Raw genomic sequence first — 14,260 nt, 5'->3', positions numbered from 1 at the left:
GAAGTTCAGTGAAGCAAGCCAGCCAGACCAGAGACCAGCGCGGAGAAGAAGAGAGCGGAGACCAGGGGAGTCGCGCCGGCCAGATCAGGTAATCGCAGGCAGGCGGCGGCAGCGGCAGCTCCACAGATTGTGATTGGTTTCATGCTGAAATCGATTCACAATCTGTTTGCAGTAAAGGCAGCCATACGATCCCTCTCTGATCAGATTCAATCAGAGAGGGATGTATCTGTTGTTCGAATCTGATGGCAAATCGACCAGTGTATGGCTACCTTAAGAGAGCACCAAATAGATGGATAAATCAGTAGTGATTAACTTCAAGATTTCAAGTTTAAACGGAGTGGGCAGGAATTGGAGCTTGCTCCCTGTCCAATACCAACCTGCATGTATTGTATGGCTTTTAGCATTTGGGATTACCTTACAGGTGGGGGGAGTAAATCCACTCACCTTTGCAAATGTATACTTTTGTTACAACGTTAACAACTTCAGTATGCTCCAAAGAGAGGTGGGCGTAATACTTTTAGCAACTTCTAGCAAAACAGGAAATGGGGACAAAGCTATTTCACTTTTGTCAAATGCTAGTCACCACAGATTGAAGGGGTACAAAAAATAAAGGATGTCTATTTAGACAGTCCGCATGTGAAGATGGTTATGATTGGCGCTATTATATAAAAAAAAATAATACTTATAATAATATGTATGTGGCTTTAGCCCCAAACCTCTACTCATGACTACACAGATTTCAAATGAACGGGTCTGCATAGAATGTCCTTCAACTCACTCACCTTCTTAGTAATATATACTGTATAATGTTATTTTACCTTTAATAAATTACTACCATTAAAATACATTTCCATAATTTAAATCAAAATACTCTTAATAACCATTTTTAAAGTAGTGAGTGCCTTTTGGTTTGTACAAATAACAAACATGCTAGATACAGTAATTCAGCTCGGTGAAAGTCTGGAATTACACATTTTAAAATAGCTCATAATCTATCAAAAAAGATAAAAATATGGTCATACAGAATCTTGCTAAGGCGTATTGGGTACAGCTTACAAGCTGTTTTGTAAAGAAGAATAGGAAGCGCTGGTGAGATGTTCACTGTATGCATATGTACACAGATACTATCTCTGCCTTGTTTGTTCTGTATATTGAGCTTCAGAACTAGGGATCCAGGCTCTTGCAAAGATCATCATGTTAGTCAACACAAAGCTCAGAATCAACAAGCAAAGGAGTAAGCTCAGTCTGACCTATTGTGCCCCGTTCATGCTGCATAATCCATTTGCTTTATGTGTAGGTCAGCTTGTTGAAATAACACATGTAGGAATCTACCAGTCATGACAATAGGCAGCTGAGGGGAAAAAATGTATATAAAGCCACACCGATTCCGTTCAGTGTAAATGGTAGCTGAATAACGTATTAATTCTTTGATTCTATAATATTATTTCCTCTTAAACTAGGTTTACCAGGATAGGCAACTACATTTAAATCTAGCATACATAATCCTCTTTGAGAATCTTGAACAGGGCATTTGAAAGCACTGACTGCTTTGTGAGCGCAATGCCTTATTAATGTATGGTGTACGTTGGAATCTGATACTCGCTGACATGTCATTTCTGTTCCACTTCCACAAAAAATATTAAGTGTGGTTGAAAATTCCATACTTGCTTTATGCTGGACATATAAATGACAGTATCACTAACTAATCCGCCCCCAATTTCACCGTCATTTTCATATTAGAGCTTATTTGAACAACCTATTCAACTTTTATTTATTTATTTATTCATTGTAGGTATAAAGCGCCAACATATTACGCAGCGTTGTACATAATATGGGATCATGTTGACCCCATATTATATATGTAATAGTACACCCAAGCCCATTTAAAAATGGGCTCTAGGTTTGTTTTTTGAACATGCGCATGCACACGCACCTGCCGCACACACTCGCACGCACCGGCCACACACCCACGTGCACGCACCCGTCTGCCCGCGCACACGCCGGCCCGGATCACTGGCCTCGTCCTGTCTCAACGGCTGTCTGAGTCCGTGCTGCGCACATGCGCAGTAGCAAACAGCAGGGACCCAGCTACACAGAGACAGGCACACCCAGGGACACAGGGGTCTTATTATAGAGGATGATAACATTGCCAACAAGCCTACAAATCATGCTCAGCCAAACTTTGATGGGGAACCTTAATGTTCACACCCTTGCCTACCCCTGGTAATCCTCACAGCCTGGGGGCCCATCTCACAAGGGTCATAAAACAAGTGTGGCCATCATGATCTTTACACCTATAACATGTGTAGCCACAAATACACCTCATCTGAAGGATGGACTCCTGTACTGAAGTAAGGGAATGTTAGTAGTCAGGGTCCCCTCATAGCTCAGGGCCCTCTGCAGCTGCAGGGGCTGCTCTCCTGTGGTTACAGTCCTTTTGCCAACATACCTTTAAATCAGAATCCTGTGAGTGAATAGCATTAGAGTTATCAACCTTAGGGTCTTTTATTTACATTTCACAGCTATTTTTTATTATTATTTATATTATTGATCATTTATCTTGAGTCACATTTATACCCATTAACAATACACAATCTTAGGTGCACATTGCTCCAATAAAAAAAAAGAAATTCAAATAAGATATCAGGCTGAATGCTTTAAAGTTGAGATTAATCTTAATCCTGAAGTGAATTGTTAATTAGTTTTCTATGGCCACTTACGGTTTGCATTAAATCTCTTAAGGAAGGATTGATGTGTACCTTGTGCAGACAAAGAAATGATTAGGGATTGATTGTGTCTGACAGTGAACTCTTTCAGATGACTGGAGAGGAGACTATGCATTTCAGGCTTAAACATGCCATGAATTATTGGCATCCTGGGCATAGTGCTGATGCTAATGTCCAGGGGAGTAACTCCCCCACCCCCCCACCACCACCACCTTCCCCTAGCCACCCAAGCAAAATTATCATGTACCCTTGTTCCACACAACCCTTGGCATGTTGACAGTCAAAAACACAGCTCCCTTCCTCTTCCATGCAGAGTTAATGGAGATAGCAGTGTATATTTACCTGCTCCAACATGACGGCCACTTACTTTATTAAGCATACCTTGTTCCTGATCATCTGATATGCATCAGGAACCAACAGTATGCAAGGATAGAGGTCATGTCTGCCGAGAAAGGAGGAGACTCCATGCAGTGCTGGAGCAGGTACACATACACTGCTTCACCATGCTTGCTGTGCAAGGTGGGAGGGAGGAAGAGCAGGCCCCCAAAGCTCCCTCCAGCACCAAAATCACAAGAGTTGCAGTGGATATTGTAACCCCACTGCTGACATCACTAACTGAGCAGCATGATAGCGCCAATACAGGCAAAAGAAAGATGTCAGTAATTACACATTAGTTTGAAGATAAGACACAGAACAATTATATTGCACTTTAGCCCTAGCGGTCTTAAAGCACCAGACCTGTAGCCACTTCACAGGTGACCAGGATCATGCGGGACCTCCCACAATGACTCCTTACTCCTGGCTTGAGCTGGGATTCAAATATTGTCAAACAGCTCAAATCTCACATCAAAGTACCAGTATGTTACCCAGTTGAGCTTGAAGAATGCATTAAAGTACACTTTAGTTAGAGAGATATGGAGCACACCATCTTGACCTGTTTTTGTTTTTTTTGTTTTTTGAATGGAAGTCTTCAGGCTATAATAATAATGCTTACCCTCCAGTTAGAATAGTTTCAGACACTTATCTGTAAAATAGTATATTGAACAATGGTGATGGTAAGCAATGTCTAGGATAACTCATTGAGAAGCATTTGATCAATTTGTTCAAGTCATAAGATATGTGATCACAGCAAATCAGAGCTTTTCAAATTCATCAGCTATCAAAAAAAATCTAATGCTTCTTTATGAGTTCTCCTAGACATGACCATCACTATAGCACAAGTACCTGGACTTCCCTTTATGGACTATTGTGTCTGGGGAGTTATTCAGAAGCCACTAGTTGTAGAGGGCCAACATTACAATCAGTAACTACCTTTTTTGAAAAATGGTCAAGATGACATCTTCCATGGCAATGTAAGGTAGTAAAGGAATCTTCCCACAAGGGGATACAAAAAAAATTGACCCGACCATCGGATATTGTTTTAATTTCTGTACTTTACATTCTGCAATTACCGGTAAGTATTGTATATCATTATGGTAAAGATTTATGTCCCAGCTATCGTTGGGCCAGGAATTGAAAGAAAATCCCAGAAGCTATGACACACAAGCAATAATAATATATATGTTCCCATTTTTGTGCATTACTGTTTAGTAAGGTAAAATTATCTCTGTTGATTAAACAAATGTGTTGGTACCATTACTCATGAAAAGGTTGTGTCTGTTTACACAAGGAATCTTATGGAGGCCACCATATTTATTTACCTTTAAACGATGTTTGTTTGCTGGATGTCCAGCAGATCTCTTTGGTTTCATTAGTTTCTGATTCACATCCCTGAAACAAGTATGTGGTTAGTCCTGGCTGACATAAGTCAAGGCATCTGGTTTACATAAACATTTTTGGGCAGTGGCCTAAAGTGACCACCAATAGAGGCTATATAAACAACAAAAAGCTCTTTTCAGTCAGCCATAACTTACCAGTAGGGATGCTCATTTGGATTCTGCAGAATTGAAATGTACATATTTCCAATCGGAACTTGGAAATCGGATATTCCGCGAAAATCCAATTTACCACAACTCAGTAATTTTAGCCCAATCCCAGAACTTGGAAGCATTGGGCCAATCAGCAAATGTGGTAATTTTAGACCAATCACTAGAAAGATTTTATTTTTATTTTTTCCTGATTTTTGATTTTCCGTTTCTTGGGGGGTAATTTTTCGCATTGAATGAAAAAAGAAATGTCACATAAACTACTCCTCAGGAATCGGAAAAATGAAAAATCGCTAAAATGGAGAATCAGAAAAACGGAAGATCAGAAGTTGGCTTTGGTGGGAATCGAAACTTCCGTGGAATCCCTACTTACCAGAATTATGCATGCTGTTTTTTGCTGCTGACTGCACTGAAAGGGCTGGTAGGGAGCCCCTAGCACCATTAAAAATATTGACCCTTCCTCTTTGAAGATAATATTTTTGCAACAATGGGAACATACCTGTTAAGATTATTTTACTATTTACTGATTTTTTCTGAACCATTTAAGGAACAATTGTGAATTACACTTTTTTTTCGATTTCCTGCTTGCCTTCAGTAATATTATAACAAGAAACTTTCACTGGGCCTTTGAGGAAGCAGTGCCTGAAGCTGTGAAACGTATGTCTGTTGTTGTTGTTGTTGTTTTTCAATCTTTTATTTATACAACCAGAATTTAATTTCAGTCAATTTTTAGTAACATGTACATATTATAATTATAATAGTTATAACAGTGACATACAATACACCTTGTGAGATATGTAGCACTACACCAAACTATAATTGGAGAGAAAGCCCTGTCCATTACAATCTAACACTTATTGAACACTGAACTAATCACATTGTGTAAAGTGACTTTTTTTCCACTGTTCATTTTGGTAATATGCAATAAAAATATTGAAGTCACGTTTTCACTAACCCATTAACCACAACTATTTTTTTTTATAGTAAGGATGTCTCTAATACAACTGCAGTTTCATACCATGCATTTCATTCTTTCTTGGTTACCAGTCCCCAGCAATGTTCATTGTCTATACTTTTGTTCTTTTAGGCCCTACACTTCCTATGAAGACCTTGCAAGTAATTAAAATGCATATATGGCCTTGCACAGGCACATTTAACCTTCCAGTGCCCTCTAAACTGACATTGTTAGGGATGCAGTCCCTGCAAATAGCTAGCAGTCACTGTGTCTCTGGGAGATTCCTCTGTGTGCCAGTGTAGAGGCAGACAGATCTTGAATGAAAATCAATATGTTTGGGGTTTTTCCAGCTAAAAGCAAATGGCTTTAGACAAGTGGTTTAGTGAGCTTCACGTGATACATCACATTTGGGAAATGGACTCTGTACAGAGTAACACTGCTAAAGTCAATTTTGTACGCATGTGGTTGCTACTAAGCTTTACAGACCACTACAACTTACACCTGCACATCACTGTCACCGCTGTGCTGTTTTTACCAATTTACTTATCACCATTAATACCAAATACAAACACAGCTATACGGTTTCTGCATGGAGGACAGAATGAGGCAAAGTCTAGTTCACTTATTTTACACTTAAAGTCTGTTGAGTAAAATATCTATTTCTAGTTTTAAGAGGAAGTATAGAGTTTGTCAGTTTTGCTCCTTGTTTCCCAATCGGTGGTTCATGCTTTCTGTTAAACCTTTAAACCTCATAATTAGAGCAACTTTAAATTGCCTGTGACCACTAAACTTTAATAAGCTGCCAAGTAGCAACCGGAAGCAGCAATTAAAGTGTTAGTGAACATATACTTTAGACTGTCAAAAAAAATCTAAAAATGAGACTCTGATCATTAATGCTTATACTTAAATTTGATTTGACTACTTTTTTAACCTACAATGATGTCTATTGTTTGCTGTAAACACATCATGCTCTACCCCCAATGGGTTCTGAAGCGCTGGCAACAATCTGCCTCAGGAGAATACTGCTGGAAATTCTACATGTGGCAGAGGAAACATTTTTAAAAGCTCACTTTGCTAGGATCACTACACAGTGGCTAGTTTACAATCAGGTACAGAGTAACAGCTATTACTGTACAAACTGGGGTTGCAGGCGCTATCTTACAAATAGGCTAAAATCAACAATACAGATGTATTAGATTAATGAGCAGAGACGCAATTTCAGATATTTTAACAACACTGAGTAACACTTTATCGTTCATATTGTGCAATAATAAGCTGGTTCTTATTAAAAATGGATCACATTGAGTACAGCTATAACTGCAAACCTTGGAACAAAATATAAGTAAGTAGTAACACAGTGATTCATTTGAATCTTTCCTGGGAGGTCCCCATGCCAAACACTGATTTGTATGTCAAACAGAAAGGGGCTGGCCAGCCCACCCATGTAAAAGGCTTCTGTAATGGTCATGCAAGACATGCTGACTCTCACATAAGGCAAAGTCCTGTGATAAGCTGGTCATGTATCACACAGTATACTTTATTTATCCTTACCCACAGCCAAAGTGACTGGCAGAGGAGCCAGTGTGAGGCTGGCGGTAGAATTTAATTTACAATCCTTCATTCTATTATGTGTATTATGAGTGATTTAAGGATAGAGGAGTGCGACTATTTAAACAGACAAATACCCACTTAGCTGTATGTCTTTTAATAAACAGAATAAATCCACAACCTTTATTTATTTTTTTTTTGCTAATGTTAGTTTTTGTGCATGAGCTGCATTATTTCTGCTTTATAGAATATAGTGTTTTCCTATAGAGACAAGGTCACTTTCATGTCAGCTGTTTTTTATTTAGTGATTATTGCAATGCTTTTTTCCTGTATTGATAGTGTATGATCTTTATCCAATTATGCAGCTTAGCCCTAACACCACTATGCATGCAGTATGCAGACATATGTGCTTTGGAGACAAGCCATAGATTCAATTTATCAATTAAAGCCCAAGAACAAAAATCTAATCTGAATCCAGAAACGTGCCTGTCAGAAAGCGAAACCAAACACAATCTTTATATAACTGAATAGCACATTTAGTTAAGTGAAGAAAAAATTATCACTGGCTTCTTGAGATGATTGCCTGGAGTTGACAATCCCAATTGATCCACTTGTTAAATGAAGTGATTCAATCTGAATTGATCCACTTGTCAAACGAGGTTATTTGGTCCGTGACCTATTCCCAGTGTACTGTAAGTAATCAATGAACTGATAAAAAATGTCCAGTCAACCCAGCAGAAGGCTTGGCCTAATCAGTGCTGATTAAAACAGATTCACTTAGTGATTTAGAAAGCAGTATATGCAAGGCAAAGGCAATCGAGAAGGCAAGGCATAACTCACAGTGACAATTGTAAATCACAATAGTAAAAATTATGAAAAGCAAATAAAACATAGGAGGCTGACAACACATCAAAGCAGCACAGATTTGCTTTTCTCTGTTGCCCGCAGACCATAAAGCTCACCAGCTCCCTTTTAGCAATAATTTATGGCTAAGGGACAATGCAGCAGAATGCTGTGCACAAGAAAACCTTGGTATTTTACAGATATCTGTTTTGTAATGTTTGCATTTCTGTCCATAATGCTTCATCAGTAGGCTGAAATGAGAATTAATTACAGCAATAAATATAATAGCATTGGCTTGGGCTTGCTTGGGCTGATTTTTCATGACAGGTGCATGGGAAACTGGAACAAAAAGACATGCAGATCCCCACAGCAACCAATCAGGTTTTAGCTTTTAAACGAAACAATAATAATTGGTTGCTCTGAGCAATTGCTACACTTATATTCTATCTTTGTTTATCCCTCCTTTGATTAATCCAGCCCACTGAGTTTAATTATGAAAAAATGACATTTCTTCATCCATCTGGGATGTGCATCTATAACCTTGGGTCCTTCGGAATATAAAAATGTCTATATTTGCTTGCACATCTGGGAATATATATATATATATACATATATATATATATATATATACATATATATATATATATATATATATATATATATATATATATATATATATATATATATATATATATATATATATATATATACAACCACCAGGGGGTGATATAGAGTAAAATGTTTTTTTTCTTTCCTAAAAGTATCAGATGCCACCCATTGGAGCTACTGACCAAAAACAGCCATAGGCCAAGTTTTTATTTTAGAACAAGTATTTTATCTATAGATGTACACATTTATAATGGGTAACAAAAATATATATAAAAAATTATTTCAAATGTCCTTCTTAAGCCATAATAGAATAAAAAAAATCATAATATGAACACAACTGATGCTACGCACACATTGAACCGAAAAAGTGACAGACAGCTTGAATGTAATGCACTGTAAATAAGTACAATTCCAATTTTCTTTGTGCTCATTTTGGTAAGTTAGTACACGATGCTCACCATGCCTCATCTTCCATAGGTGGTTGTTGCTTTTGGAGTTTGGGAGCAAATATCACTAATGGCCAAACAGTAATCCAACATGCAGCCAACATGAATGGGTCAAGGCCAGGGTGTGGTTGCTGTTGCCCATTAGTAAGAATGCTTGCAAACACCTGCACATTGTCGCTGTGCCTACAGAGGCTTCCAATCTTTTCAGTTATGTATGACAGCATCATAGAACTCTTTATACACAGCAGTGATGTGGAAGGTTCCTGGTGTGCCTGTACATGACATGAAAACCTTCACTCTGGCATGACCTACAGTGCTGAAAGCATGTGGTAGAAGTAATACACCACCTCACACTGCTGAAATCATACTGTAGCGTATACCTGGAATGTACATTGCTAAAGGTCTAACTAGATGTCCAGAGTCCTGTTTTACCACAATCTCTGTATGCCGATGGCTACACGAACACCTATAAGCATATTTTATGAAGAAAGTGGTATACTTAGGTCTATTTACTTTAAAACCTGTATTTAGAATACTTTGTTTTTCTAAAGTCTTAGGCAACTGGATAAAAATAAAGAAACAACGAGTCCATGTTGTTTTTTAACAATTTCCTCTTCCTGTAATTTATGTTTCTTAGCACCACATTGCTTGTCCTCCATTGAGGAAGGGTTAACAACGTAGTAAGATGCAGATTATTGCCTTCCAATGTCTATATTAAAGGAAGACTGTAATAAATATCCTACAAAAGTGGAATATAAAACTGTGTGGCCCTGCTTGAGAGCATCTGTTGATTAACTCTTAATAACCTCAGAAGAATGTAAATGCTGTAAGCAGGCACCAAGTTGGTGCTCTTTGGCTTTCTATGAACATTGTGGGGGAATGCAGGATTGGCAGATAACAAATTCTTTCATACAGTGTGGTAGTGCACTAGAGAAAAGAAAGCAATATTGTGGAGTGAAGCTAGATGAATACAAAGAGCAAAGGAGAATAAATGAAAGTTGAGATCTCAAGAATCATTGGAAAGTAAGAGAGTGCTAAAAATCAGAGAAGCAGCAATGCATCGGGGTCCTCACCTTGACACATAGATTACTCATTTACCTCAGACACAGCTCCCAGCTCTCATTCTTACATTGACAAATTATATTGCATTGTGGGTTTGAGCAATGCAGTTACTAGTCTTTGTACATATTAACAGTCACTTTTATGTTTACTAACTGACAACAAAGAACTTGCGTCAAATGGCATGTAAATGAACGTATGATGATGTCCTTGACGGGGACATGCATGGGTATAAGAAGTGGTTTTCTTGCTGTAGGAGGGTGTCCATAGGGGATATTTGTAAAGTTCTGTGCTGATGGATTTTGTTTTGAAACACTGAACAAATTGAGTTCTTTATTAGGTTTCTAAAGGTGAGTCATACTTTTCCTTTCTTTTAAAAATTGTGGTCACAATTAATATTTTTATTATTATTATTTTTTTACAATTAAATATTTTTGATCACCCATGAAAACAAGTGATGTACTCACTAAATAATTGAGGCATTTTTTTTATATTTTTTTAAGGAGGGAGAGTATAAGGAACATTTGTCATGCTTTGTGGAAAGTTTGCATTTAATAAATAATAATTACAATAATATTAATATTATTAATAATTTCATGCAGACTAAGACGTCCATCAATACCTATTAGTATGTTGTAGTTGGAATTCCCACTGGCTCTACCATTTACCTGGCACAAGATGTAATTCTGTAGTCAGTATTCAGCGCTATAGCCTTTAGTATAGTAGAAGAAATCTCTTACATTTTTTATGTTGTTCATCAAGCTCTTCAGAACTGACTGGGCTTTCCTGTATAAATGATCTTTTTATTCTGTTATTCTAAGCCATGCAGCTAGAAAGCCCATTTGTTCTTTGGCCTTCCTGATGACATGTCAGTCAGGTGGAAGCCCCAAGCCTCTTTCTTCTCTCTGACCTTTGATAAACTATCACTATCAGCTCGTGATGGTGCGTGGCCCCCTACAATGTTAACACAGTATCTAGAAGTAATATAACACTGAGTTTATCAGACCTATTGTGACCAACAGGTTATTGACCTAGTAAGTGAAAAGCAATGCTTTTCAGCACTGAGGGGTGGAAGGAGGGCAGTTTCAATGTGGAAGAGCCATATCACTTTATAGAAGCAACACTATTGCATATTTATTGGGGAACACTGAAGCAAGTAGCAGTGGGAAAATATTATTTTAAACAGACCTGCAACATTGAGTGTATTTAAGACTAATGATTAGGTATGAAAACAAGCCTTTTTCCCGTGACGGCGACAATTCCCAACATAAATTCAGCATTGGACTGGTGTTCTGAAAGTATTAATCACTGATAGCTTTACAGTAAACAATAATGCTGCCTATCCATGAGTTGGGTTTAGCATGAAGAAATACAAATATAAAACCTTACCACAGACATCAAAAAAACACGCCTATATATTTTTTTGCATTGTTTTGCTATGGCTGGATCAAGCTATACCCTGCAATGCTGCCACACATTCCACTGCAGCAAATACATTTCAGAAAACTAACCACACACTACTTTAACCAACTCCTTAGGTTTTTTTCCCCCCATCTTGACTAAATGTTATAAATTGCTTGCAAAGTATCTCATTTCCACCTGCCCCAGACCTGAAATCTGGAAGAAATTACTCTCTGGCTAAGGCACTCCTTTGTCAGTTATAAAAGACCTGTAAAAATGCATTGCTTATGATAAAATACATTTATAAAGGGGAAGATCCACTGGAGGATGGCATAACTGCAAATAGAATGTTCTTCCTCTGTTAACTGACAATCACTGAAGTGTTTTGGCAAACCGGCTGTACTTTTTGTTTTCTGTCTCTTGTGGGTTCAGCAGAAAACAACATACATTGGCTACACACAACAACATAAAGTGTTCTATCTGTTGGTAAAATTCAGCATGTTAAATAGATTTTAACACTTTAATACAATTAGTAAATGACCAATAAAATAGTCAAAATATCCTTAACACACAAGTATGACCGCATGCCGCTTTGTAATATACATAGTAACTCTTGAGGAAGTAGGTTTGCTTACATGCACACATGCCACTCTGCAGGCCTTTATGTAAACATAATTTAAGTTACTGACACATGTCACATATAAAGCGGTTATGCCCAAAGCCCTCATCAGTAAGGGGATCTTGGTAGGACTGCTCTTTTTGAGTACTCAGTAAAATGCAGCTGTTAACCTAATTTAGCATACAGCCTGTCCTTGGGGAGAGAAGAGATTAGTGCACCTCCAAGGTCAATAAGTAAAGAGACACCACAGTCTATAACCTTAACAGGATTTTTGAGCAAGGAAGCTTCCCACATCCCCCTTAGCTGCTTGTGGGTGAATAACACAAAGTTAATCTGCTAGGAAAGGGGGAAACAACTGCGTGACTTATCACAGACTATCACAGTTCTCTAGAAGAACAACACAAAGAAGACAGCACTGAGAGCGGAATTCACTGCTGATCTGATCTGAAGCATCACTGTAGACAATAGGTGAAAACATTGCCACTTTGTTTAGAAACTAGACATCTGCTCGTAGAATGCAATGACAGCATCTCAAAAGAGAAGCTACTGCACTTGATTCTCCATGTGCTCTGAATCAAAGCACTTTGTGCTATTGCAAGTCTCACCCTTTCAGTGCCTGATTCCCTCTCTGACAATTGCTGTTCTCTGTGTTCAAATAGGCAACTTTTATTTAAGTGTCGCATAGCATGGTGCAAAGAAAGTTATCAACCATAGCCACACTCTGCATTTCCACAAGACCTATGGGCATGCGACTGTGCCTACATCTGTGTCCTTAGGGAGAGAGCTTAAATAAACTGCAGTATGGGAATGACAGAGCTGGGCAGGTGTATGCAGATGTCATCAAAATGTAGAACCCGGACAGTCAAGAAAGCTGGAGAGCTCATATGCCCGGATAAGTCGTCTCTTTCAATCTAGAGTTCGCAGCTAGGAATCTCAAAGAGGTTACTCTGGAGAGAATCATGCAGTTAACCCCTTCACTAAAGCAGGGGTAAGCACAGCTTGGCATTTCCCTGCTGCATCGTTTGGCACACACGGGTGGCAGAGAAACAGGAGAAGGAATAAATGGCAAGCAAGACTTACCTATGCGAATAACATGTGGCATTCCGTGACAGTCCTGAAACCAGATGATGTAGCAGAGCAAAACTGCCCAGTATTTTAAAACCATACTCCGAAAAGAGGACCAGTAATGTGTCATTGTTAGAAACAAAAAATCCCCACGAAGTTTAGTTAATATGGGATTCCCTGGGACTTCCTTGGTGGTTTTTAAGATTCCAGTGATAGCCCAAAACAGTCACAGTTGAATGCCTCTGCACTGCACATGTTAGCAGACTATCCCCAAGCCTCAGCAGATGAAATCAAAGGTTATGAAATGCTTCTACTAACCACATTGAAAAAAAGAAAAGAAAAAAAAAAGACTTCATTTACATGTGTTGTACTGTTGTCTGCTTCTCCCAGTCCCATTCACCTGCTGGAGACTAGATGCTTAGATGCAGTCCTCATTGATGCTATCAACTGGTCCTTAGCAAAGCTGTGGAGTGGAATCCCAGACATAGGAAATCAGGAGCTCCCTGGGGCTTGTGGAGAAGGAAAGACAGATGCAGCAAGAGCCATCCTGCAGCTGAAGGAGAAAAAAAATGTATATTCCCTTCTCTGGCTTCAGAGATTTAGCACAAGTGAGAGAATTGGACTGACAAAAGCAGACACACTGAGGCAGCCTGCCTGCTCCACATGCAAAGCAGCTACCATCTCATGACTGTGATTTGTTCAGTGGGTGAATACAATTCATTGCACTTGTATGTAGTCTTTAGGAGTGGATGGGTGGACTGCGAGTACACACAAAAACAACGGGGTGATGCTGGGATACAAAGGATTGTTAGGACCTTAGGAAAAAAAAGGGGGTGTCAGTGCTGAATTGATGCTGGACAGCTCTGCCTGCCCCCTTCCCTTTGCCTAGCAAGCTACTTGCATGGAGTGGGTAGCGTGCCAGCTTCAGCTTGGCATGGACAATGTGAGCTAACCCGTGCAGCAGAGAAGCTCTCCGGCTCACAGGGTGCAAAGGAGGTGTGGTTTCATGATTAGGGGACTGATACTTAATCATCAGGACAGGGTTACTAAGTGATTGTCTGACT

At 38.8% G+C, this 14,260-nt stretch overlaps 1 protein-coding gene across 2 annotated transcripts in view; it reads right to left on the bottom strand.

Moving 5' to 3' along the window:
• GRIK3 (glutamate ionotropic receptor kainate type subunit 3) overlaps nt 1-14,001 on the bottom strand; it is an 861,495-nt gene extending 847,494 nt beyond the window's left edge. For both annotated transcript variants that reach the window (XM_068269053.1, XM_068269054.1), the window contains exon 1: nt 13,212-14,001. In XM_068269053.1, the coding sequence (XP_068125154.1) occupies nt 13,212-13,326 (115 nt within the window). In that variant the 5' untranslated portion in view covers nt 13,327-14,001. The remainder of the gene's footprint in view (nt 1-13,211) is intronic.
• Nucleotides 14,002-14,260: the final 259 nt, after the last annotated feature.

This window comes from Hyperolius riggenbachi, chromosome 2 (assembly GCF_040937935.1).
Source record: "Hyperolius riggenbachi isolate aHypRig1 chromosome 2, aHypRig1.pri, whole genome shotgun sequence".
NCBI classification, from domain to species: Eukaryota; Metazoa; Chordata; class Amphibia; order Anura; family Hyperoliidae; genus Hyperolius; species Hyperolius riggenbachi.
The sequence above is the reverse complement of the archived record's forward strand: the minus strand, read 5'-3'. Positions and strand labels throughout refer to the sequence as shown.